The sequence below is a fragment of the Cygnus olor genome, chromosome 3 (assembly GCF_009769625.2).
Source record: "Cygnus olor isolate bCygOlo1 chromosome 3, bCygOlo1.pri.v2, whole genome shotgun sequence".
NCBI lineage: Eukaryota > Metazoa > Chordata > Aves > Anseriformes > Anatidae > Cygnus > Cygnus olor.
The window spans coordinates 92,023,679-92,049,094 of NC_049171.1; the positions used below are offsets into that span (position 1 = coordinate 92,023,679).

At 40.1% G+C, this 25,416-nt stretch overlaps 1 protein-coding gene across 3 annotated transcripts in view; it reads left to right on the forward strand.

The window, feature by feature from the left end:
• Nucleotides 1-25,416, forward strand: part of PLB1 (phospholipase B1) — an 88,996-nt gene that overhangs the window by 22,778 nt on the left and 40,802 nt on the right. For all 3 annotated transcript variants that reach the window (XM_040550932.1, XM_040550931.1, XM_040550933.1), the window contains 18 exons: nucleotides 6,189-6,257; nucleotides 7,098-7,178; nucleotides 8,705-8,771; nucleotides 9,405-9,463; nucleotides 10,495-10,568; nucleotides 11,907-11,950; nucleotides 12,787-12,895; nucleotides 13,800-13,851; nucleotides 16,347-16,427; nucleotides 18,015-18,080; nucleotides 18,788-18,888; nucleotides 21,206-21,287; nucleotides 22,073-22,177; nucleotides 22,859-22,954; nucleotides 23,433-23,504; nucleotides 24,073-24,132; nucleotides 24,504-24,564; nucleotides 25,286-25,344. In XM_040550932.1, coding sequence (XP_040406866.1) covers nucleotides 6,189-6,257; nucleotides 7,098-7,178; nucleotides 8,705-8,771; nucleotides 9,405-9,463; nucleotides 10,495-10,568; nucleotides 11,907-11,950; nucleotides 12,787-12,895; nucleotides 13,800-13,851; nucleotides 16,347-16,427; nucleotides 18,015-18,080; nucleotides 18,788-18,888; nucleotides 21,206-21,287; nucleotides 22,073-22,177; nucleotides 22,859-22,954; nucleotides 23,433-23,504; nucleotides 24,073-24,132; nucleotides 24,504-24,564; nucleotides 25,286-25,344 — 1,338 coding nt within the window. The remainder of the gene's footprint in view (nucleotides 1-6,188; nucleotides 6,258-7,097; nucleotides 7,179-8,704; nucleotides 8,772-9,404; nucleotides 9,464-10,494; nucleotides 10,569-11,906; nucleotides 11,951-12,786; nucleotides 12,896-13,799; nucleotides 13,852-16,346; nucleotides 16,428-18,014; nucleotides 18,081-18,787; nucleotides 18,889-21,205; nucleotides 21,288-22,072; nucleotides 22,178-22,858; nucleotides 22,955-23,432; nucleotides 23,505-24,072; nucleotides 24,133-24,503; nucleotides 24,565-25,285; nucleotides 25,345-25,416) is intronic.

The window sequence follows — 25,416 nt, forward strand, 5'->3', positions numbered from 1 at the left end:
GTGTAACTGAGTGTATGCACATACAGCTGGAGCAGTTTGCATTTCAAAATTAATGATGGAGACAAATGAAAGAATGGGAGTTACCTTCCAAAATGATTGTGATTTAAATAAAAAAGCAGGCACCTGGTTTTGTACTCGCCAGAGCAAAGCAGGATTTTATTGCTTAGTGCATATTATGTTTGGCTGTGCCTTGGTACCAGTGATTTTGAATAAGATGTTAATATAACTGTTCTTTCTGGCTTAGAAACACTCAAAATTTTCTTTTACTCTAATAAACTTCTTATACCACATGGTTATAAAATACACAATGTTATTTTAACAGGAATAAAAGGAATTTGCGTGGCCAATTAAGTTAAATTTAAGATAAGACTTTTTGCTTGTTTTGCAGTCCATGTGGTGTTAAGCTTTTCATTTGATAGCACCTACTATTTCTGCAACTGTCTGAAGCATGAATGAAATAGGTCTATACTGCAACTGCCTTTTAGATAACCACGCTTAAAAACAAATCCATACAGACTGATGTGTTCTTTCTTTTTATGCTAATTCTGGCAGTAGTAATGCTATTGTAGTGTTGGCCATAGAATGTCTTGGGTTAGAAGGGATCTTAAAGATCACCTAGTTCCAACCCCTCTGCCATGGGCAGGGTTGCCACCTACTAGATCAGGTACCCAAAACCCCATCCAACCTGGTTTTGAACACCTCCAAGGATGGGGCTTCCACAGCTTTTCTGGACAACCTGTTCCAGTGCCTCACCACCCTCTGAGTGAAGAACTTTCTCCTAACCTCTAATCTAAATCTCCCCTCTTTTAGTTTAAAACCATTCCCCTTGTTCTGTCATTATCTGCCCGAGCAAAATGTCTCTCTCTATCTTTTTTATAAGACCCCTCTAAATATTGAAAGGTCGCAATGAGGTCACCCCAGAGCCTTCTCTTCTCCAAGCTGAACATCCCCAGCTCCCTCAGTTTTAGTTCATAGGAAAGGTGCTCCAGCCCCCTTGAACAACTTTGTGGCCCTCCTCTGGACCTGCTGTAGCAGCCCCATGTCCTTCTTGTCCTGGGGGCCCCAGACCTGGATGCAGCACTCCAAGGGGGGCCTCACAAGGGCAGAGTAGAGGGGGACAATCACCTCCCTCCACCTGCAGGCCATTCCTCTGCTGATGCAGCCCAGGATGCAGGTGGCCTTCTGGGCTGCAAGCATGCACTGCTGGCTCATGTCAAGCTTTTAGTCCACCAGAATCCCCAAGTCCTTCTCTGCAGGTCTGCTCTCAGTGAGTTCTCCCCCCAGTCTGTGCTCATGTCTGGGATTGCCCTGACCCAGGTGCAGCACCTTGCACTTTGACTCGTTGAACCTCGTTAGGTTCACGTGGGCCCACTTACCTAGCTTGTCCAGGTCCCTTTGGATGGCATCCCTTCTTTCTGTTGTATTGACTGCCCTACTCGGATTGGTGTCATCTGGAAACTTGCTGAGAATGCACTCAATCCCATTGTCTATGTCACTGATAAAAACATTAAATGTAATCATTTATCAAAGATATTAAACTAATCATTTAAGGAAGTAGAATTTACAAGAAAAAGCCCTTTATTCAACCAGATGACATAGCTAGAAAAATTTTACAGTCACTCTAATAAAAGATATCTATGTATGTCTGCCACTTTAGATAGTTAGTAGGAGAGAGTTAAAAGTTGATCAGCTGTTGAAGCTTTAACCTTGAACAAACGTGCTGCATCCAGTTATCTTTTTTGCTGTTATCTGTGACACTCCTCATACTGATGTCAAAGTTTCCTTCTCAGTTCTTCTATTGTAAAGTAGATGCAATGACAAGATTCATGTTGGCTTCTTTATCGTTGTTTTGCCTTAGTCTTGTGAAATAACTAGCTTCGCTAACTGAACAAGCAAAGTAGACACTGGAAGTCAGATTCCTGTAGTCTGAATTTAAAATGTTCTATTTCTGTCAGTTCTATAAGAAACTGGGTGAGTTACTTAGACTGCCCATGTCTTGGTGTCCCCATCAGTGGTGGTGATATTTACAGAGATCACAGTTACTACTTAAACACAATCTCTAAGACTCTAGAAAGAGGTGGCATATCTTCCACAAATATTAACCACTACAAATATTAAACCTAGACAAGACCAAATCACATGAGTTATGAATGGCCTTTTACATCTGTTTAGTACAGTATTTTCATCATCGATTTTTTGAAATGAAATGCTCTATTTTTCTCAAGTAGTGCAGAAAATGAATACTTCTGATGAGAGAGCCCAGAGTGCTGCCAGGTTGCCAGCCCATTTTGTGCCTCTCCAGAAGGAATTGTTTGTGGCCAACTGAACCAAGTTTGTCAGAATTTGAGTTTCATTTAAGTACAGCAGTAGATCAGACTGATCTATTCCGTTTTCCAGAGCTTATCAGTTGGAAACTGACCTCCAGGTCTGAGTAATATCCATCTCTCTTTCCAGACCATGCAATTATCAGGTTTCATGTGCTTCTAATGGTTTTCACTTTTTTTTTCTAAATATCCTATAAATCTTTTCTTTCTATGGCCACTTGCTGTCCAACTTTTCTGATTTCAATTTGTGCAAAATGTCAGTGCTAGGCATCTTGAATATTCTTTGCAAGGAGTTACAATAATATCATCCACATTCTGAATCAGCTATATTGCTTTGTCAAAACCTAGGCACTGAAGAAGGGGAGAGGGCCCCTTCTTCAGAGGGGTCCCTTCTTCAGAGAGAGAGGATTTCTCTCCTGAAGTTTGATAATTATTGCAAATGTACTCAGTTAATCCAGCACTGGTTTCTCTTTTGTGCCCTCTCAAATTCTTACACTTAGCTGGCAGCAAATTCCTTCTGTCCCTTCAGATATGGTTTTTCTTGGCAGCTTCTGCCGTCAGAAGAGCCTTCTTTCCCTGTGCTCTATTTTCTTCTGTGCACATTTCCTCATTTTCAACTACCGGATTTAGTTTATTTCAGTGTTTTTTCTTCAGTGTGAAGTTGCCCCTATAGAGAGAGGACAGTCTGGATGATCTGGAAGAAGAACAAGATGTGCCAAAGCCACATGTTGCTGTTGGTTTGAAGGAACAGTGGTGTTCTCTTAACAACTCCTTTTTCCTTCTGCTTTCCATCTGCCTCTCTTTAGTGGAATTTTCTTAGCACAGCTGGCAATTATCAGAAAGGTACTTTCCTGGGTAGGTTTCCTTAGCTGGCTTGATGGTATTCTGCCATTTTAGAAAAGCAAATGGCATGAAAGACGCTTTCAGTGTAAAAAGCACACTGGCAAGTGTCCTTATCCAACAAGGCTCACTCTAACTGCTCTTTTCAGTAGAGCTAATAGTTTATGCTGACCGTGTAACGTTTAAAAACAAAACCAAAAAAACCCTGTTGGGAATTGTTAGGAAATCAACATCGTGATTTATTGAGCAGCAAACAGCAGAATGAGGAAGTGCCTAAAAACTGCTTTCAGAGTGTTTCTCTCCTCCTGCTTCTGCCGGGCTGTCCTTATATTGACATATGTCCTTATGTTGTTTTGAGGCTTCATACCTGCCTCTTCATTGGAATGATTAACTGCTACTTGGACAAAGGGTAAAACCTTGAAAATCTAGTGGCAATTGGCAGTAGCACTGGACTTCAGTCTGGCTGAGAAGAAGCTGAGCTGGTATGTGCTAAGGACTTGTTTTGGGCATAGCTGGATATTTTCCTGAAACTTTCCTACTTATCTAGGAGCAATGCAATTCAAATGCTAAGCACGTCAGAGAACAGTCAGCTAAATGACATTGGGTAGTTAGGAAAGGCTGAGAGAGGCTGTTTGTTTACTTGACAGCTTTGATGTTTACCACAAAGAGTCTGATTAATTTTGGCAAAAGCCTACAACTTTATCCGGGGAAATATATAAGAGGGCAAAGCTCCTCTCATGTGCATAAAGAACTTGGACAAGAAGCTCTTGCACTTGTGTCTGGCATTCTTTTGTGTAACAGACGAGGCCACCAGAAAATATCCTGTAACCTAGAGAGAAACAAACTGAAACCAGGCAAGAACCTGAAAGGGAACGGTACCTGCGTGAGGCTGTACCTGTCTCTCTTCTGCACTCAGTGGTTTACACTCACTTAGAAACTGCTGCAGTTCCAGAGCAGACCAGCCCCTAACCTGCTTTTATGACAGACATGCTAGGATTCAGGGTAGGTTTTGGCTGACCACACCACCATATTCAGTGCCTGACTTCCTATGATCAGGACCTCAGGACCTTGCAGCTCTCCTGCATAGGAACTGTTGGTTTTCCCTGGGAGAACAGTGTCTCTGAGCAATCTGGAACAAATTGCTTCCTGGAGAAATTCAGTTCTATCACCCAAGAACATACAAGTGTCTAATGCTTATTTGTAATTCATTCCTAGCCATGAAATACCACTTTTGTCCCATGTTCTGTAGGGTGATTCTGTGCTGGCAGAATATTTCCTTTTAAGAATGCTGTTAAACAGCTACTTTATTTTTTGTCCTATGAGGATGGGAAAGTATCAGTCTCCAGTGTATCTTCTCTCTGGGCTTCATTATTTTGCATATTTCAGGGATATTCCTTTTATTCATCTTTCAAAAGCAAATACAAACTCTATTCTTTCAAGTGCTTATTTGAACAAATCTGACTTTGTAATCCTCCTCCCTATTTTTCTGTTGTTTTTTTTTTTTTCAATGTTATCTTCATCGATGGAACAACCAAAATAGAATACTACATTCCTGCCCAGAATATATCAGTGACGTCAAGCCTGTTACTGCTGCATTTTTCAATGCCTTCAGTCTGGTTTCTTATGTAGTCTGCTGCTTCTGGCAGCTGCTGCTGGTAGTGCAAGCTGAGCAGAGATTCACTGAGGAATTTAAAACAGAGACCAACTCCTTTGGGTGTGACTGCAATTTAATTAGCTCCCAGCAAGGTGCATGAACAGGTGAAGTGATTCTTCATGGTATTTACCACATTGTGCTGTTAGTACTGAGTTATGAATTATGGAATAATTTTTTTTATCTCTCCATCTTGTTGGAAGGTAAACAAAGGCCAGCAAATGTAAATATTATCAAGCCTCTGTGCAGAGTTGGAGTGCACCTTTTGCTATTGTGTAGTATGTGTGTAAATATAGATAAAAGAAACAGTTCTGGAAAGTGCGATAAATTAGCAAGGCTTTAGCTGAGTGAGTTACAGCCATTACAGGAGTGATCTTTGATTCATTCCATGTTTCTGACTGCTGCCAAATGAGTTTGCAGCTTAAGGAGTACATGAAGGTAGTGTTCACAAGACAGAAGGAAAGGGTTAATGAAACACGAATGTATCACCAACTAGATTATTTTTAGTTTTCCATTTACGTTAGGGATTTTGTACTTTCTTCTGAGCTAAAGCAGTGTGGACTTCAACAAGCCCTCAGCGTATAATCTGAGTCAGAGCTGAACTTTCTCAAAAGTTTCAATAATATCATTTTTACTTCAAAGTTTCAGTCAGTTGCTTTTCTTCCCACACAAAAGTCCATGTGTTCCCTCTATAGATTAATATATAGTAAACTGTAGAAAGCTGAAGAAAGGTTTCCCAAGCATGCCTTTCTCAAATGTTAGTGAGCATGGCTTTCACAGCCTGGGAGCAGACAAAAAAAAAAAAAGGTAGTTGAGGCTTGTGTGGATGGACAGGATGCTTCAAAAAGTTGTTACTTAGTAGTGGATCTGTGATAACTCGCGCTTTGCTTTCGCATACCCAGCCCAGCTGGGAAGTAACAGTGACTTGTTAATCACAGCAAGGTAAGAACTGCATTTTGTAAAAGGAGAGAATGAATCATGAAGGTGGTTGGAGCTATACTTTTCCTAGAGCATGTCCACAGTTATTGCAGTTGAGCTGATAAAAAGCAACCTGAATGCAAGCAATCAAACACTGTGGTATGAGATCAATGCCTGCTGGCCAGCATTCCCAAGAGCAGAGTTGATGTGTGGATGGTTGCTTTAATGATGATGGAGTGACAGTCTGATCATGAGAGAGGCCTTGTTTTCCGATCCTAGATTTTGTAGGTATGCATACGGTATGTTGCGTGTAGATTAATCATAAGCAAAGCAAGTTTTTAATATGTATTAATGTGATGGAAAACGCGAGACACTAGAGCCTTTGAGTTACTGCTGCTCTCCCATCCCGCCCCTGCACAGCACGAGTACAAGTCCTGTGTTCTGTCCCTTTCCAGATGGAGCCAGTTGGGCAGAAGAAGCCTTATGATTTCACAGAAATGCTTCAGATCCAGTGTCCATCTCAGGTAAAACGATTTCCTTATTACTATGAGATTTTTATTTACTCTTTGCAGAATTTCCAAGCTTTCAAATATTGTTGTCATCTTCTGAATTACTTAGAAACACTCACTTCCCAAAGATACTGCACTGCTAAAAATTTAACTTTCCTAAAACTCATTGACACAGAATCTTTGTTCTATTATGATGAAACTCTGAAAGCAAGAGCTCTTGACAAAGTTTAGTTAAATCACATTACTGTGTCAGATAATTCAGATTAGCTGACTTTTGAATAAAAATAATAATAAATTGTGAATAACGAGTAAAGCATTATCAATATTAAAAACTGTGTCAACAATAAAATTTAATCCATACATTTTTCATCCTTTGATTTTTCTGTGACTCGACTCTGGACTCTGTCTTCTGTCAGATTTAACTATGTTAGTACATGAAACTGTCAATAACCCAGTAGTGTCTTCAAGGTCTGAACATCTCTGAGGTTCAAAGAACAGGTTCTTGAATGTTTTTTCATTTAAGCACTGACTTCAATAATTTAATAGTGATAAAACATTACTGGCATCAAAAAGCTTCACCGAACAGCAATTAAAGCATCAAAGACATTGAATTATCTGTTTTATCTGATGTTAAGTTTGATGCAAGAGGCAGTGCTCTGCCTAGGGCATTTCAGGGCTTAATTTTCAGGTGTAACCTGGCTTACTTCCACCAGTACAATTTCATTCAAAAATAAATATTGTATAGATTTTCTTCTCATGGAAAACATATCCAGAAGAAGGTAACATCAGCTGACTGTTTTCACTACTGTTGGTTTTAAAATAACAATAATAAAAATAATGCTCTTACTTCTGCAGGAAAATCCATATTTCTTCACGTATAAAAATAGTAATTATTCATCTACCCCAGAGACATCAAACATCAAAGAAAGATCTCAGGTACAGTAGAACTGTTTACAGCAAATGGACTAAATGTGTTCCAGGGAGTGGGGCAGGTGGGTGGAATTGTGTTGGAGCCTAATTAAACAACGTTACCTGGGAAAACTGAATAAAAAGCTCTGTTTCCATGTTTGACTAAATAGTCAGTCAGACACTTAATAGCACATTTTATCTTTGATGGATTTTGTAGAGTATAACTCAGGGTAGAGGTCTTCAGCCAACCTATATTAAGTCTTGTATTCACTGTTAAGAATGTTTTTTAAATGTTTTGATAACAATATTAAGTTCCTTGGGATAAGAAGACAGTGGAAATGGGGCCCTTTAATTTTACTGAGGAAGAAACTAGGTCAGATTGGTGTGACGCTACTGTGTGGGTTCAATTTTGTCTAGTTTACCCTGTAGCAAAACTAAAGAAACAAGTGTTTTTTGTTTTGTTTTATTTTGTTTTCTGAGACAGTTGCAGATTAGCTGTGCAGAAATAAACAGACATGATATTTTAGTCATAGTCCTCTGATTCTGAGCAGAACTTGGTACTCCTAAACAGCTACAAAGGGAAGGCATAGTGTTCATCTTCATGCTTCAAAACACAGTGTCTGGACTACATCTGCACTTAAAGTGGACTATATGTCATTAGAATAGTAATGCATATCCCTCCTCTTGTTTTAATGCAACTCCATCTGTTTGCTAGTTACTAATGGCATATAGACCTCTGCAAGGGGCAAACAATACCTACCAATCTGATTTTAGAAATAGTTACGGTGTAGGAGAAGAGAAGAAAAGGTGTGTGTGTGGGGGGGAGATAAAGGTGAACAGTAGGGCAAGACAAATAAATGCCATTTCCATAGCCAAGTTAGCGTCCTTGAGGAGTGCTCTAGAGAGATATGGAGCAAATGCGTGTCGTTGGGTCATGTGCCACTGTTTACTCTGGTGTACCAACAGTCATCCTTCACTAACAGTAAACTGTGGGGGTGTTTCTGTCAGCAGAAGAGATGGGAGAGCTGAAGTAACACTACCCTTCTGGATGGGTACTGCAGGCCTGGTACTGCCCAGCCATAGCACTCACTGTAGGCCTACAGCGCCGTCCAACGGCATGGCCATCATGTTGTAGGGCCACACTTCAAGAAGGCAGGCTTGTGGCCTGCTGGGGAAGGTATGGTTTAATGTTGGGGTATTCCAGTGATGTTCAAGCAGACTTTCACAAAAGAATGCGAGCTCACCTAGATCAGAGTATGGATACACAAACAGTTGCTTAGCTAAATGTAGCATGGTGCAGAGTATGAAATAAGTGGCCCTAATAGTACGCAACAGCAGTGCTGCGTTGATGTGCCCATGCAATTAGTGAGCAGTCCGAGCTTGTCTGCCTTCAGAGGGTGGTTTTTGGCATGGCCTGAGGAAAGGCTGAGCTGGGTGGATGTGCACAAACTATGTGGAAGAAGTTCCTTAACATAATGCTCTGAGACATAAATGGTTCGTCATGACTGGAGCACTGTGAGTCTGACGTAAAGTCTTGCACTGTCTCTTCCTAGGAGAGGAGTTATGGAACAAATGTTCCTTGTTTCAGCCAGAGCCCCTCTGATACGGTTCCAGTTTCAGGTATGGTTTTATGCAATTTTATTGTAGAGCCACTTCACTTGATGGTAGAAGGGGAGCGGGAACTGTTTTTAGTTAGAAAAGTACATTTTTTTTGAAGCAGTGCATTCTATAGACTGTGATTTAAAAATCCTCTGGAACAACATAAATAGTTGTATAGCAAGATGCAAGTTTTCCCTTAGGGACAGTGAAAGTTTATGCAACTGCACCTTCCATGTGCAAGCAAAGAAGTGACAATGGAAAAGCCAGGAAGTTGTCAGTGCAGAGAGCTGCATAGAATCCTGTCCCAGGTGTGTTTTGTCTTCTCTCAGAAGCTATGATGATAAAATCACAGCCCTGTGCTGGTACTGGAGCTGTGCCTGCCTTCCAGTGGTTCCCACCAGTGAGAGGGAACTTGAGTCAACACAGATGTAAGACTGATACCATACTGCCTCCCTTGTCAGTGTAGCTAATGTAAAACTAAGGTACCAAGAATTGTTTGGATGACTGTTGGTGTCATTCTGAGCCGATGTCATGTGTATTAAAATACTGTCTTTGTAATGCTTTATGCTCATCCTAAAGAAAAGTTCTGATAACCATCACAATTTGAAGTTTTCTTTGTTTCCTCCTTCCCTAATGCTGCTTTTATTTTATCAGTTCATAACTTGAGACCAGCAGATATTCAGGTGATTGCTGCCCTGGGAGATTCACTCACAGTAAGTAAAGATCATTGGATAACCAGCATTAAAACAAGCAATGAAGGAGCACTTCTGAATTTTAATCCAAGAGAGAATGCATATAATTATGCCCTATTGGGCCAAACAGTTTTCGCATACTCTTTTCCATACTTCACCTTGACTGACTGGCAATCAGACCATGGGTCAAATGTGTGCATGGTTCCCATTTAAATTCCACAAGAGTGCTGAACAAGAAAGAACTGTAAGATTAGATTGTACAGCAGCAAAAACACCTTCCTGGAGTGGACTTGTAGCATGCTTTTCCTTATTGACTCTACACAGCTCTCAAGGTGTTGGCCTTCAAAACCATTAGTAAGCAGCGTAAATAGAAAGAAAAAAATTTTCAGCTAATGTGTATATGTATGATAATACCAAAGTCTATAAAGCCATATCCACCTACACTGACTAAATATTTGAGTAAAATTATGGTAGATCATGAGGTGTAATAAATAACTTACATAAAGAATCTTTTAGCATCATTCCTATAACTACATGAAAGGTTTAATCCTAGACTGACGGTGATTCTCCAATCAGTGATAACAGCTTCATTGCGCAGATCATAATTCATGCTTCTTATTTCTGTAGTAATTACTACATTAAACTCTTGTAATCCCTTTTCCTGGGGAAACTGGGAGAAGGAAGACAAAATCACTGTACCAAGTTTTAATGTGACAAACATTACAATAAATTATTCATTCAAGACCATTGCTATCTTATTTATTCCTTATGCAAATGAAAAAGTTGTTATGAACATTTTGAACACGACCAACCAACTTTGCCTCACTTCTTCTAATCAAAAATTTGACAGAGGAGGGTAATTCACTGGAGCAGAGTTGAAATACCCTTAGCCCTTGATTCTCTTGAGAACAAAGATCTGTTATATTTTGGGAAGATGATGTTGCTTGACTCATTAACATCCCCTTTAATTACTTTTACTAGGGTCAGTCAAAGAACTAGTTACTGTAGCAGTTCTTATTTTCTGAAGGTGAACTCCACTTCTCTGCTTCCAGGCAGGTAATGGGGCAGCATCCAAACCCAATGACGTTCTGGATGTCCTGACTCAGTACCGAGGTATTTCTTGGAGGTGAGTCCCAAGAATTCCCACCAATGGGAGGGAACCCCTTTTCTTGGAGTTATGATATGTATACTTGATTTTAGGTAACAAACGGAGACTAGTGGAGAGCAAATTTGACTACAGTTTTACAAGGAGACAGATAGTTGTGTTTTTACTCATGTTAAATACAATATTCAAACTAGCAGCTACCTAGAGTACAATGTAGTGTGGCTGGCATAAGCCTGTATACATAGATGAAATGGGGTCCTCATCAAGATGGCCCCTTTCTCCTCTCATTGTTGCAACAATTGCAAAGGGGGCTTCTGGAGCTCATTGCACCACTTAGGCATTCTGTGTTTGTCTCTGCTATTTCTACTGTTTGTCTGCTCTTCCCCATTATAGCCTATGTGACCTGTTTGTCTCAGTTAAAATCAGTGGTCTACAAAAAGGCAGAATGTGATCTTTTTCCTGCTGCTATTTCATGCATAGTCTCTATTTCCTTAACCCTTTCCCAATATTGCTTACATCACTCAGAACGGCTTATCAATCAGAATCTTACTTATGCAGCACTTTAATAGGTCCAAAGGTAATCATGTTCACTTACTAATTTGCAAGTGTATGACTTAACACCAGGCCTGTCAGGCTGATTTTCTGCTCATCGTTTCTTACTCATTTGAGAAACTGAAGCTCTATAGAGGTTTGAAGAGGTACTAGAACACCTCAAAATATTCTGTTCCAAATTAAAGGGGTACTAGATGTGAGCTGTAAGTACAACTTTTAAGATTTTGATCTTTAATAATATTCTACTGATGTTTTTGGAAAAAGAGTACAAGCTTCCCCTATAGTGTAAGGAAGGGTAAAGAGTGCACAAGATGGTGAATTTTACCAGTCCAGTAGTATTCTTCCAGCTAAGTGAGATTGGGGTGGGGAGTTGGGAGGTAGGAAAAGTATTGAGTGTACTTATCTCTTTGAAATATCTACTTTTACAACTTGTTTTTATGGATACAAAGGGTTTGTTAACTAGAAATGGAAGTAATAAATATTTTAATAGGGACAACAATAGCTAAATGGTAGCTTTTTAAAATTATTATTTCTGTTAGCAATGTTTTAACATATGCCACAAGATGCGAAGACTGAAAGGGCAGTTAGTGCACAAGGATGTTAATATAATTATGATTATGGCAGTCTCTAATTTGCAACCCTTTTGGTATGCACACAAAGAGCTTGCTTTGACTTCATACAAACAACCACCAGAGAACGTGCTGTGTACATCTGTAGAAAACTCATAGGGGGGAGCTCTCTTACTTAGTCCACTACCTTAAGAAGGCCATCATATTTTGGAACATTTTTTTCTTTTTTTTTTTAAAGTGTTGGAGGAAATGAAAACATAAGCACGGTCACAACACTAGCAAGTAAGTGATTTTTTTTCTGTAAACCTGATAAATATCTAGAGTTGTTTATTAAAGCACCTGTTATAAATAAAATAAAAAAAAGAAAAAGCAGTGAAGACAGACTTTACAATTTGTAACATGGCAGAATGGATCATTTTGTATTCAATGCCCAGTGCTGAGCAGAAGTTGTGTAACAGCCAGACTGTAATTTGTTGTGCATGACTTAACTGGGTATTTTGTAATCCCCAGGGGTTTGGTTGTTTCTGTATTCTGTTGGTTATAATTCTGTCTAAAATGTGTTGGGGATAGATGAATCAAACAGTTTGTAAGGCTGCTTTGCAATCTAAGATCTACAGTGGGATCTAGGTCTTTGGGGTTAACACATCCGGGGAGATCAGGCTAAAGGATTTGATTCCTACCCATCTCCAGTTAATGTAATGGCATGTATCTCCTGCCTGAGCATGCTCAGCCTCAATTACCAGGCAAAAAGGCATAGCTAGCCCATGTGATTGTATTAGGTCATGATGCATGGAGGTGTTCAAGGCCAGGCTGGATGGGGCTTTGGTCAACCTGATCTGGTGGGAGGTGTCCCTGCCCATGGTACGGGGGTTGGAATTAGATGGTCTTTAAGGTCCCTTCCAACCCAAACCACTGCATGATTCTATGATATCTGAATGCTTGAAATTTAGAAATCTGAAGGCAAGGTAATATTTACGCATTTACTATGCTTAGAGGTTAATTTTTTGGTAGGTATCTCTTAAAGCATTTAAATGTTCTTTTACTAAGATCTAATCTTTATAACCCCACCTGTTACCTGCTAAGTAAGCAACATTTCAGGGTGCTCTCTTTTTCTGCAGATATTCTTCGTGAGTTCAACCCATCCCTGATTGGGTATTCCACTGGCACTGGAAGGGAGACTACAGAAAATGCTGCACTCAACCAAGCAGTGGCAGGGGATAAGGCAGAGTAAGAGGAAAACTTTTATTTCTAACAGAAAGTTAATTTACCTATAAAACTCAATTTTAACTTAAAAAAAAAAATAAATAAGGTGCAAACTGTGGAGTTTGACAAGAGTGCAGATAAAGCTGATAGGCAAACCCAAATGTAATTCTTTAGCCCATCTATAGTAGGAAGGCTGAGAAATGCGATGGAGGCTTTAAAGTTTTTCTTATCTCCATCAAATAAATCATCAGCAAAGGCAAAGCTTCTCAAATATTTTCAACCAAGAAGCCCAAAGCACTTTACAGGCACCAATCAGAAAGCTTCATATCCCTGTTGTGAATATTCCCGTTTTATAAGAGGTATATTCAAACCCTCTTGTTGGTAGGACCACAATTTCATGTAAAGAAACCAAAAGAAAATTATGAATTGCTTATGACCAGTCTGTGGCAGATTTGGGAATTAACTAGAGACCACTATGCTCAGTCTTCAGTGAAATTAATATAATATTTTTTTTCTTCTTGGGAACACTTCTTATAAAACATGTATCAGTGGCTTGAGGCCATGTAATAACATTGACACATGCATGGATACTTCAGTGATGTGTGTATTAATAGCATCTGTCTGATGCTGGGAAGGAGCACAGTGCATTTGTTTTGTGGTAGTGCAGTTATTTTCTATATAGTTTATAAAAGCGTAACTATGCAACATTTGCAAAGAGGTCAAGTGCCTCTTGTATGCTGTTTTCTCACTTTTTTTCCTCATCATTGTCTCAAAATATAGCCTTTTTGACTAATCATACCTCTCATCCTGCATATAATAAAAAATGGAGCTTCCCAGTTTTTTCCTTTTTTAGTCAGGGATGCCAATTCATTGACTTTCCTCCTTACCTTGATATCTATATAGAATTAATTTTCTTATTAATTTTTAGGGATGTTCCTGCACAGGTTAGAAGACTGGTGGATCGAATGAAGAATGATACTGTGAGTTTAACACGTCATTGATATCTTTAGAAGAATGAAATTATGTGGCATCATTTGTTTCTAACAGCACAACAGACCAACAGCAGATGCCAGACATAAAGCTATGTGTACAGCAGCATACAGTGTAGCATTCCTTAGTGCCAAGTGTGAGTCAGTACAAAATCATCTATATAGTTTTGTCTTAACTGAATTTGTACCAGCACGTGCTAGGACTGCTGTGGTTTAACCCTGCAGGTGGCCTAACACCACACAGCTGTTTGCTCACTGCCCCCATCTGTGGTGGGATCCGGGAAAGAATTAAAAGTGCAATAACTTGTGGGTTGAGATAAGGATAGCTTAATAAGACGGGGCTAAGAAAAAGGGGGAGGGGGAGAGAAGAAAACACCACAACAAGAAAAATAAACAAAGCGAGTGCACAATGTGATTCTTACCACCCACTGACTGATGACCAGCCAAGCCGTGAACAATTACAGTCCCCCCCCCGCCAACTCCCCCAGGTTTTATTGCTGAGCACATGGTGTGGGACATCCTTTGGTTGGCTGGGTCCAGCTGTCCTGGCTGTGTCCCCTCCCAGCTCCTGGTGCACCCCCAGCCTGCCGGCTTTCAGGGCAGCACAAGGAGCAGAAAAATCTTCAACTCTGCGCAGGCACCACTCTGCAACAGCTAAAACATCAGTGTAGTATCAACTTTATTCTCATCCTAAATATAAAACACAGCACCACATCAGCTACGAGGAAGAAAGTTAACTTTATCCTAGCTAAAACCAGGATAGGTTTCTTGTTATCAAACCTAGATAACTGTAATCTTCCTATCATTTTTACCACAACTGGATGGTAATTTCAGTGCAGTTGCCTTCCCTCCCAACCTACAACACCCTGCAATATGACAGAACTTTTTCTCTGATGGGATTTTGCCATGATGCTATTAATTACCTTGTAAGCACACATTTCTGCCAGCCATGAAGATACACGCTGGATGTTGAGGGCAACCTCTACAAATGGCAAATCATATGGAGTGAACATGTGGAAAGACTTATTTTTCTTTAAAAACTATTTAGTCCCTTTTCTGAGTTGGTAACCAGCTGGCTTTTGCCTTACCACATTTGTTGTTAGGAATTATTTGAATAACGGTCTATAAAACACATATTAGGCTGAAGATTACTTGCATATTTTTCACGTAACTACTGCTTTGAATGTTTGTTATTTGTATTTTGACAAATTTGCTATGCAATCAGTGACCTAGGTTACGTGATATTATTTTGGTTTTCCAATTGTTCATTTGGAAAGCAGCCAAGAAGCCTTCAAGATAACTGTGTGTACGTGTCTAGTATAAATATTCTGGTGAATACATATTGGTAAAAATATTTACATATACCTTCCTTTTTGTGCACTTGTAAACAACAATTCACTCGGGCTGTATCTGGAATGAGATTAAAAGGGGTAGCAGCTAACAATGAAGTGTTTGGATAGTTTTCATTCAAACCAGTATTTGTCGAGGCCTCTAAGCAGTACTCTGTCATATTTATTGGCTTGGAAACATCACACAAAAGAAATGAATGCAAAAACCTTTAATTTAATGAATTAACTAGAAAGAATGATCACGTTAGTGGTAACACATCTTTGATTTAAGAGCTCTTTTTTTTTCCTCTTTTTAAAACACCTGTATAGCTCAGGAGGAAATTATTCCCCTCATTCTTTTAATTTGGATAAATACATTTTGAGACCAAACTACTGAACAGTGTGTTTATCAGCTGGGATATGTTGCCTTCTGCCTTTGAAGACAGATACTTTCAAACCACTTGAGGCTGATGTACTATTGCTGCTTTTCTTAGTGGTGTTTTGCACTGAAAAGTGTCAAGGTATCGAGAACAACATAAGCTACATGGTACTAATCATATCTAAACCTTTCCTCACAGCTAAGAAGGTGTATGCTTACTGTAGCATAATTACCTTGCATTGGTTATTGCTTTGCAAAACGCTTTCAGAGAAAAAATACTATTTTTTTTTTTTTTTTACCAGTGTTGCTAAGTAGTCAATAATGTCCCTCTATTCTATGTAGTTTCTCTCACAGCAAGACTGAAATATGTTGCCCTTCAGGGTTTTCCAGCAGTATAACTGCATTATTTATGACACAGTAAAACACACACTATAATTTTTGCAATGAAGATGTATTCCCAGAGCTGCAGGAGGAGTCAGTCAGTGCATACACAAGATATTACTTTAAAAAAAAAAAATGTACAGATGGATTTTTTAGCAATATTTTTCAGAAGCCAGTAATTTTGGATAGTATTACTGATATTAGAAACCTTATTTAGATCATAGTAGTTTGTACATCAAGCCATGACTACAAATTCATTTTTTTGTGAAGCGACAGAGAAGTACAGGTCCCCTGAGGTCTCCTGAGAAATGTTAAATTTGTGTTTAGTCTGTTGCCCAGCCTTTATTATTATGACTTTTTTTCCTCGTAACTTTCATTCTGTCTCTTTTTGTGCATAGAGAATAAATTTGCAGACTGACTGGAAGCTTGTAACGCTCTTTATAGGAGGAAATGACCTATGCGCATTCTGTGAGGATCCAGTAAGTCACTCGCTGCCTGCAGCATGATCTTGGCCAGCTTGGGCATTGGGTCTGTGTGCGCTGCACTGGGTGAGAGGGCACTCAGTGGAACATGAGCACATGAGAACAAATAAGGCAGGTCTCATTTCTGCAGCTCTGCTATGCAGCTGTGCTGAGACCTTTAGTTTGTTCACCCTAATGTTATGATAAAAAGAGAGATAGCTTTAGAACACCTGTAAATTACATAATTGTGGCTGCTTTCTTTTGCTGTCAAGTAAGATAACTTTCTGCTGTCTAATCACTTTACCACCTGTAGATAAAAGATACTGTCAAGGTTTTTCCTTTTTCCTTTGCCTTGTGCACAGTCATACAAGCGTCTCACTTAGTGCTCTCTTACCAGCTTCAGTGCTATGGGAATGGTTTTACCCGCAGTTTGTGCTGATGCAATAATATATAGTACAACACAGTATAGAATATATATGCATGCTATATATAACCTTTGATCTATGTGATTATAGAGGAGGTGAAAGACTGTGGCAGACTTCTCAGATAGTCATGAAATGTTGTTGTCCTATCTACTTACAAGCAGCAGGGCACATACTTTTGGTTTTTCATGATTAATTTCAGATCAGAAAAACAACAAAGAAGCACGATAAAATGGTTATAAAACAGTGAAGGAGCAATTTACCCATTATTACTTTCTGCTCCTGACACAGACACAAAATGGTGTTTGCACACAAGGGTGGGTGGCTGGGAGATAGGCCGGTGTCTGAAGATCAGGATGATTCTTCATTTATGTTGCATAGCCACAGATTGTGCCAACCATAATGCTTTTGGTGAACTTTGATTTAGGGAATGAATAAGGGAGCTGAGCTGTCCAGTTTTGTAGAGGAGGCCAGTGGGGCTCACAGGGAACTTCTGCTTGAAATAAAATAAAGGAGAATTAAGGCTTAAAATGAGAAAGAAAGAGATGTTTCTGATGAGGAAGTTTATCTGACTCTGGAATAGTTCCACGAGTGAAGAAATAGAAGTCAGATGGAGACAGTTGAATTAGACGATTCAAACCACTCAAACTGAACAGGGAGACTGATGCTAAGAAGCAAGTATGTAAAGCGATTTAATTCCTAGAGAACTACAAAGTTTCTCTGGTACATTTTTCTGTGTAGGACACAGCTATGCCAGTTATTATTTGTAGGAGGTAAGGAGTACATGCGAGGCATGTTGCTAATATTCCATACAGCAGAAATAATATTACTTTTACAAAAAACTGATCTCTTCCAATGATGGTCCCCATTAATGAGGTGTTAGCCATGTTTTTAAGAGTGGTCTAAACCAGCATGGGGTGGAGGATGTTGTAATGACTGATAATGCCCCCTGAATTTGAATCTCCTTCACTGCTATTCTGTGGCTGCGAGATCTTTTCTTGGGAGTAAGGTAGCTGTGACAGGAAAGAAGAAAAGCAGAGACAGAGAAGTTCTACATAAGACTCTGTTACTCTTGACCCAAGGATTAGAAATGTGAACACTGCTGTGAGAGACTCCAGACAATCAGTTGAGTCTGCCTGAGTAAACTGATTGACAATAAAATTCAACCCTCTTATTTCAACAGATACGCTATTCTCCTGAAAACTTCACCTATAATATTCAAATAGCTTTGGACATGCTTCACAAAGAGGTAAAACAAACTCTTCTAGTATGTGGGAGTGGGGATTGTGACCTGTTTGTAATGCATTCCATGGTTATTGATTGAGAACTTAGTTCCTTGCCCAGAGATTGTTGCATATATATATATAAAAACAAAACAAATAAATAAATAAAATAAAATCCCTGTGAGAGGCAGAGAGGGCTGGAGAAATATTTTACAGAATGAATAAGGATGTGCTGAGTTCTAGCTGATATGCTGCAGATAAATAATACAAAAAGTGTAACAAATCTGAACAGACATGACATTAAGCTCATATATTGTAATCATAATCTGTGATTCTATGATTATATTGCAAATAAATATACCTGTGGTCGTGAAAAGAGGTTCTGATGCTGCAGATGAGGGTGAGGTTGATGGTGAGACTACTCAAAGAATTAGCTATCTGAGCCATGCTGGAATCTGTCACAACTTGTTTAGACCTTTTCAAAGTCATCATTTTCGAGTGACCAGGCATCAATATTTAAAATAAAAATAGCCAGTGCAGGTAGGGGCTGTAATTGGGTATTGTCCATGAGGGGATTAATTATTGAGAAGGAACTTTGCACACCTCTGTTATAAATAATGCAAGCTGCCTGAATCATCAGGCTGCTACCCGAGGTCTGCTGCGGCTGTGTAAGGGCAAAAGTGGCACACTGTGCTCCAGACGTTGGCTATGGGTTTGCTTATTCTCTCGGCAGGTTCCACGGACGTTTGTGAATCTGGTGACAGTGCTTTCCATAACAAGCCTGCGCGAGTTGTACGCAGAGAAAAACGTCAGCTGCCCAAGGATTCTCATGAGGTTTGAAGATGATTTATTTTACAGCTCTCACTGTTGCTCACAGAGGGCTGGAAGGTCGCCTTGGGAAACTTTTCTTAAAGGGAAAAATGTTCTACTATTTTGTCTGTATATGCACATGTACCTACACATTAATTTCAACCTGGCATTTAGAAATACCTCCACTTTTAACTGTTTCTGTATTTGAGCCCCATTGTAACCACTTTTTATGGAGCTGCCATTTTAATGATTTATGCTGCAAGGGAGTTCAAGCCTGAGCAGAAAACTCAGCTGTGCAATCTGTGGGCAAAGACAGAAAAAAAGAGTAGGATAGTTTGTTGTTAAAAAGTTGCCTACATTAATCTAGTTTTATCTGCAGAATTACCTTTATGAAATCTTAAAACTCTCCTTCTTGCTTCTGTAGTTTCTGATTTCTGTAATCTCATTGCTGGTTACTAGTTTCTCTGCTAATTAGTCTCTAAAGTAGGTGTCTGGGATGTTTAGTCGCACCACCTGTTGCTTTTTGGATGAATAATCCTCCCAGGTCAGTGTCAATCTGTCATTGCAGTGGCAGGTCTGGGCCATAGTGACCTTGTGGTGACTCAGGCAGGGTCTGGCATGTCCCCCTAGGCTTGTTCCTGGCAGGGCTTACTTGATGTCAGAAAAGCAAGAAATGGCTGCTTTTCTAGACAGGCACGCAGAACAGCCTTGTCCTGTGAGTGTAGGCAGCCATTGCTCCTCTTGCTGCTTGGGTCAAGGAGCTTGTGGCAGATACCAGGCACCAGGGAGTGCAAGAGCTAGCCTGGGGGCCAGAACCACAGGAGGACTACAGGCCCTCCTGTACCTAGCTGCCTCACTAAAACATCTGCTTCGAATTCATCCTCCTGGACCCCGTCCTTCACAAGGGAATCTGTAGCTGCTTGGTACGGCTGGTAAAACTATATTATTTCAGGTGTCAGAAGAGGAGAAACATACTTGCACCCCTCTTTGTGTGATTTAAGGACTCTATGGTGAAATCAGTTAAAAAAAAAAAAAAAAAAAAAAAGCTTTTAAATTTAGAGCATAGGTGCTTCTGCATCCAGTCACAGTTTCTTTTTAACAAAGGTTACGGGGTAGAGTGCACATGGATCTTGATATCCTAATCATTGGACAAGGATAGTTAGTGGAGCTCTTAAGATTAGATTATCTCAGAGTACTTATAACCTTATCCCATCGTTTCAAGCACCATGCTGAATTTAATAGCAGACAGCAAGCCAAGTTTACAGGGAACTAAGACGACCCTGTGTGGAATACCAACTGCCATGTTACCCATTTGAAGAAAAAACAAAGAGAGACTTTTGACTTTGAAAGCTTGTCTTTCCTGAGAGCCACAAATAACCTAAAAAGAGATTATATCTCCAATAACATTGCTTTGCTTATGTTACTAAAATATTTCTGAAAATATATTTTAGGCTTGTTTTACCTCTCATACAAATGTTCTGCAGAAGTAGAATCATGTTTTTTTATCAGTTGCTCTCTATTCAGACAAGTTCGGAGGTAGGGACACAGACTTTATACATATCCACATTTTCTATGAGAAGTATTACTCAGGGATGCTTCGTTATGAGCAAATTACAGGATTTTTTAAAGGAGTCATTTGATCTCATTGGGGTTCACAAAGTGATAAAGAGGCATGCCCAGGAATGGGGAGCACCAGAAGAAAAAAATCACGTGCTAGAGGACCTGTGTGTAGGGAGGGATAAAGGTGGCCAACATGAGTTCACAGAAATTTAATATAGCTCAGGTTGGAAGAGAAGTCAGGCTGTCATCTGCACACAACCTGTCCAGCTTCAAAGGTAGAGCAGGTTGCTCCAGGCTGTGTCGGGTCAAGTTTCGAGTCTCTCCAAGGATGAAGAATCCAGCTTCCCTTTGGGCATCTGGTTTGGTGCTTTACCCCCCTCCACATGCTGCAGCTTGGGTTTAAATCACCTGTCCTCACCCATTGCCATGACTGGTAGCTTCACTCCAAGCAGCTCTCCTGCTGTGTTGTTACTGCTACAGGTGACCCTAAGTCCCTTTAGCAAGGCAACTGGTGCTGCAAGAGCTGGGAATGGGGCATCGTGGTTGCTCTCTGCCACTCCTTCCTTCTCCCGCTTGTCCTGTGTTCATGATTTTATCCCTAATAAACATGTTTCTTGTCAAGAATCAGGGCTGTGCAGAAACTTGGGGATGACGTTTAATCCTACTATTGAAAAGTCTGTCAGAAAAATCCCCCCCCAGAGAAGCTTTTAACCCTAGAGATTTTCAGCTAGTGAAAGGGAAAAAGATGAGCTGGTCTCAGCATGTTGTTCTCATCCTGCAGGCTTTTGTGCCCTTGTGTACTGAAATATGATGACAATTCCAGTGAGGTCGAGCAGTTGGTCAATTTCAACAAAAGGTATCAGGTAAGACTAATGCATTTATTTATTTATTTTATTTTATTTTATTTAGTGTAATCCTTCTGTTCTTCTCTCCTAGCAGTAGTGTGGGTTTCTTTTGCCTTTTTTTTTTTTTTTTTCCCCCACTGGGAATGAGAAACAGTGCAATAATAGCAGGGTCTGTGGTAAGGGACTTAATCAAGTGACCACAGAGGGGAGAGTATTTGGAGTTGGAGGGCAGTTTGCACTTGTTTTAACGACATATTTGTAGTTGTGATTTAACAACAACAAAAAAGCAGTTGTGAGGGAGATGTGAATTAGCTCAAGATCTTTACAACTCTGGTTCACTAAAATAACAAAACAGATAAGGAAAAATCTGTTAGAGTCATAGAAAGTAGAGGGCATCAGTGTGCCAGCAGTTTCTTGATCACTTATCTTGTTGGAGATAAGATTAAGTCAAAGAATGTGATAAGTTTGGAATGAACTTTGGGCATGGGCTGCCAGCCAAACTGAAAACACTTCAATAGCTCTGGAAGAACATCTTTTTGACAGAAAACCTAATTACTGAGCATGATGCCTGCTTGTGTCAGCCAGGTAACGATCCACAGGCTGTCTTGCTGTAAAGATGTCTGGGATGAGTCTCTGTAAAAGACCTCTGCATTTTCTGCCTGGCACAGGCTGGCAATCGCTGTCATGTCTGGGTTTCTGCACAGAGGAGAGGGAATGCCTGCATGAGATGTACAGTAATGAGGGGCCCAGTGAGCTGAGTGTAAAAGAAAGAATGATGACAATTTTTTTTTGTGCTCTTAAAGGAAAGAACCAAAGAGTTAGTGGAGAGTGGAAGATACGACACTAGGGAAGATTTCACAGTGGTTCTGCAGCCATTCCTGACTCATATCAACATGCCAAAAACACAGGTAAAACAAACAAACAAAACCCCTACACTAAATCCTAGTGCAGCACTGATTTTTCAGAATTGTCCTGACTTGTTTTGGTAAACGTGACAAGCAGTATTCTGGCCTGATAATTCTTATAATCAGCTAAGGTAACATTTAAAATAGCAGAAAATGCTTATGGAATAACTTGGAGATAATGGACAACAGCAATGCACGCCTTGATGGCACTATTTTAGACACTGAGGCCACTCCCCTACAATTACAGACAACCACACAGAAGATGCAAGTCCAAAGTATTCACCAGGGAGCACTCATCCTACATCCCCCACACATCACAAAGTCCCTTCCAGTACTTTGGTAAAGCTAAGACTTCTAGTATAAAAACCTATGTGCCATGAAAGACTATAATATGTGAGTCTCTGGGGAAATAAGGAGTATGATCAATGTCTGTGCACAGGTATTCTGTGCTCAGAGTCGGAGTGGTCTGTGTGCCTTAATACATTGAGCCTTTTTAATATATGATTTCCAAAGGGCTTCTCAGTCTTGAGTTACTGGTGTTCTCCAGCCCAGTTTAATTCTTTTCATCTCAGAGGCCTTTGCAGCTATGTTAGTTTGAAGTCAGATGGGATTTTTCACAGGGGTTAATGCACAGCTTGTTGCACTTTTACTGCCCTCTGTGACAGCACCCATCTCGTTCTTTAGGAGGGGTTGCCTGACAATTCATATTTTGCCCCAGACTGCTTCCACTTCAGCCAGAAGTCTCATTCCCAGGCTGCACGTGCTTTGTGGAACAACATGGTAAGATTTTAAAGGTTGGGTTTGTTGTACTTTGTCCTCTCCATCCTGCTTTTAGCAGGGAAAAAAAAATCACCTAAGGGAATTACTATGTAACTAGCCCTCTCTCTTCTAAACTATTAATTATGTTTATAAAAGGAAAGAGTGTTCATTTGAAGAAAAGTCACCTCAACTGTTAAACCAGTCATATCAAAACAATAAATCTCAGGATACGTTAAAGCTATGAGTGTTGGACTTCTCTGGGGAGATACTGCACACCTGGCACTGATCATCAGACTGCATTTGTTACATATGGGGATTAAACTTTTCAGTATGAAAAGCAGCAGTGAGTGACATCACCAGAGAAGGTGCAGTGAGCAGCGTTTGTCTTGCTGTGCCGTAGGGGTGGTTCCAGCAGCTGGTAATGCAGAGTTCTCTGCTCTCCGATGCTCATTTGCTTTTCTTCTCTACCCTCCCTGCCCCCTCTCTCATTTTCCCACAGCTGGAACCTGTAGGGAAGAAGACAGATAATCAACAAATAGGAGATGAAATTTCTCTCAAATGTCCGAGTGAGGTAAATTGCAAGTGTATCTGTGTGGTGGTGTTGGGGGTAGCTGGGAGTCTGCTTGAGTCTTCACCAACTGCCTGGAGCATTGTCTCTGTGAGCTGAGATGAAGGGCTGGGAGTGAACTTCCTCACAGTCATGTATCATAGTCAGCCAAAATATAAGGGCAGAGTGTTTTGCCTGCCTAGCATCCATGTTGAATGAAAGACCTTCAGTGAGGGAAGTAGAGCAACACTGGCATTGGTCAGGGTGGCTTGGCTGAGTCCATTGAAACAACCTCTGGCTGGTATGAACCTGGGTAGTGCCTTTGATAGCAAGCTTCTCGTTAACCATGCAAAGCATGGGTGCTGTGAGCAGGGTCCTTAGAGCATTCTGTAAATTCTGGGTCTGTAAAATAGTGCTCTAGGTTTACACTGTTATTGGATATTTAAAATGCCTTTTTTTTTTTAATCCCCGGGGTTTGTTTGCATCAAGTTTATAATCACCTGCAGACATCTAAGAACTGAAGCTTGGGGAGTGGAAATCTCCCTGTATTTTCCTGATGCTTTGCATTGACTCAGATTGTCTGATTTTTCAGGCTGAACCATTCCTGAGGACGTATAAAAACAGTAATTACATATATGCTAACCAAACTCCAGTAAGTATCAACATCAGCATCCCTCTGTTGCTGTGCTGCATTTGTTCCTGTATGGCCATGAATCATGCTTTGTACCACAGGTGATATCAGTCTTTGGCCAAAGGGCAAAGAACAGGAAAGTATTCCTTGAGTAAGGCAAAATACATCCAGAAACACCTGTAAGGACACATGCTCAGACAGCACAGTTATCAGTACAGGATGCTAATCCAAACAACGCTGAATATGACTATTGAATTGGGCAACCAAGACTTGTCTTATTGCTTACACGTTAAACATGCTCTGGTTTATCCACTTGGTCTGCTAGGAATATCCAGGGTACTACTGACTGTATTTCCTAGCCAAATGCTATTCATCCTTCTTCTTCTCTTTAGAATTATGGAAGCCAACTGCTATGTGAGGACAGATCTCCATCATCCCCTTCTTCAACTTCAGGTAGCCTTACCTGGTTTGTGTTAGGAGACTGAATTACTTTCAACTGTCCTTCAGGATGACTCTCTTTTTGCTGAAATGATTGCTGGACTGTGAAAATACTGCTCAGAAAAGATATCATGTTTTTCAGCAACTACTTAATAGATATAATGCCAAACCATCACATGAAGTAACATTCTAAATAACTTCACTTAGCTCATTGACAGTGGAGAACTTCAAAATATCTTGCAAGAAATGCCAAACTTGTGTGCTGACACAGCTTTTAAGTGATACCACCTAAATCTTAGAGAAGGGAACTGGAAGCACAGCTTCATGCATGTCAGTCTGGGATATAGCGGTATTCAGTTCTTCAGTTAACTTCATACTATCTTCTCCTTACTCCTTCTCTATCTTCTTAAAGCTTTTAATATGCTTGTTTATACAATACTGCATTTTTTTTATCATTAGCTTAGTGTTGGACGTTGATTGCAATATATTGTTATTTGCTCCTTGCTCTTCTGTCTTTTTGGTAGCAATGTTAGCTATTGAGGGGCTGGATAATGTGCATGTGCTGCTGCTACAACCATGTAAGATGAGCTGGAGAGAGCTCCTGTTTAATCACGTGGGTATTGCAAAAGCAACATGGCTGAGCATCAGAATGCACAACAATGTGTTTTACATATGGAACCATGAAAATGCATGACTGTTCCCTTTCTGGTTTCAACTGCATCTCTTTCTTGTGTAGTGCATTCCCTAAAGCCAGCTGATGTGAAAATTATAGCAGCCCTTGGGGATTCTTTGACGGTAAGAAGACAGTGTTTTTACTGTTCTCCTGGTAAAACTACAAACACGTGCCCTTTCTGGTGGAGGTGAAAT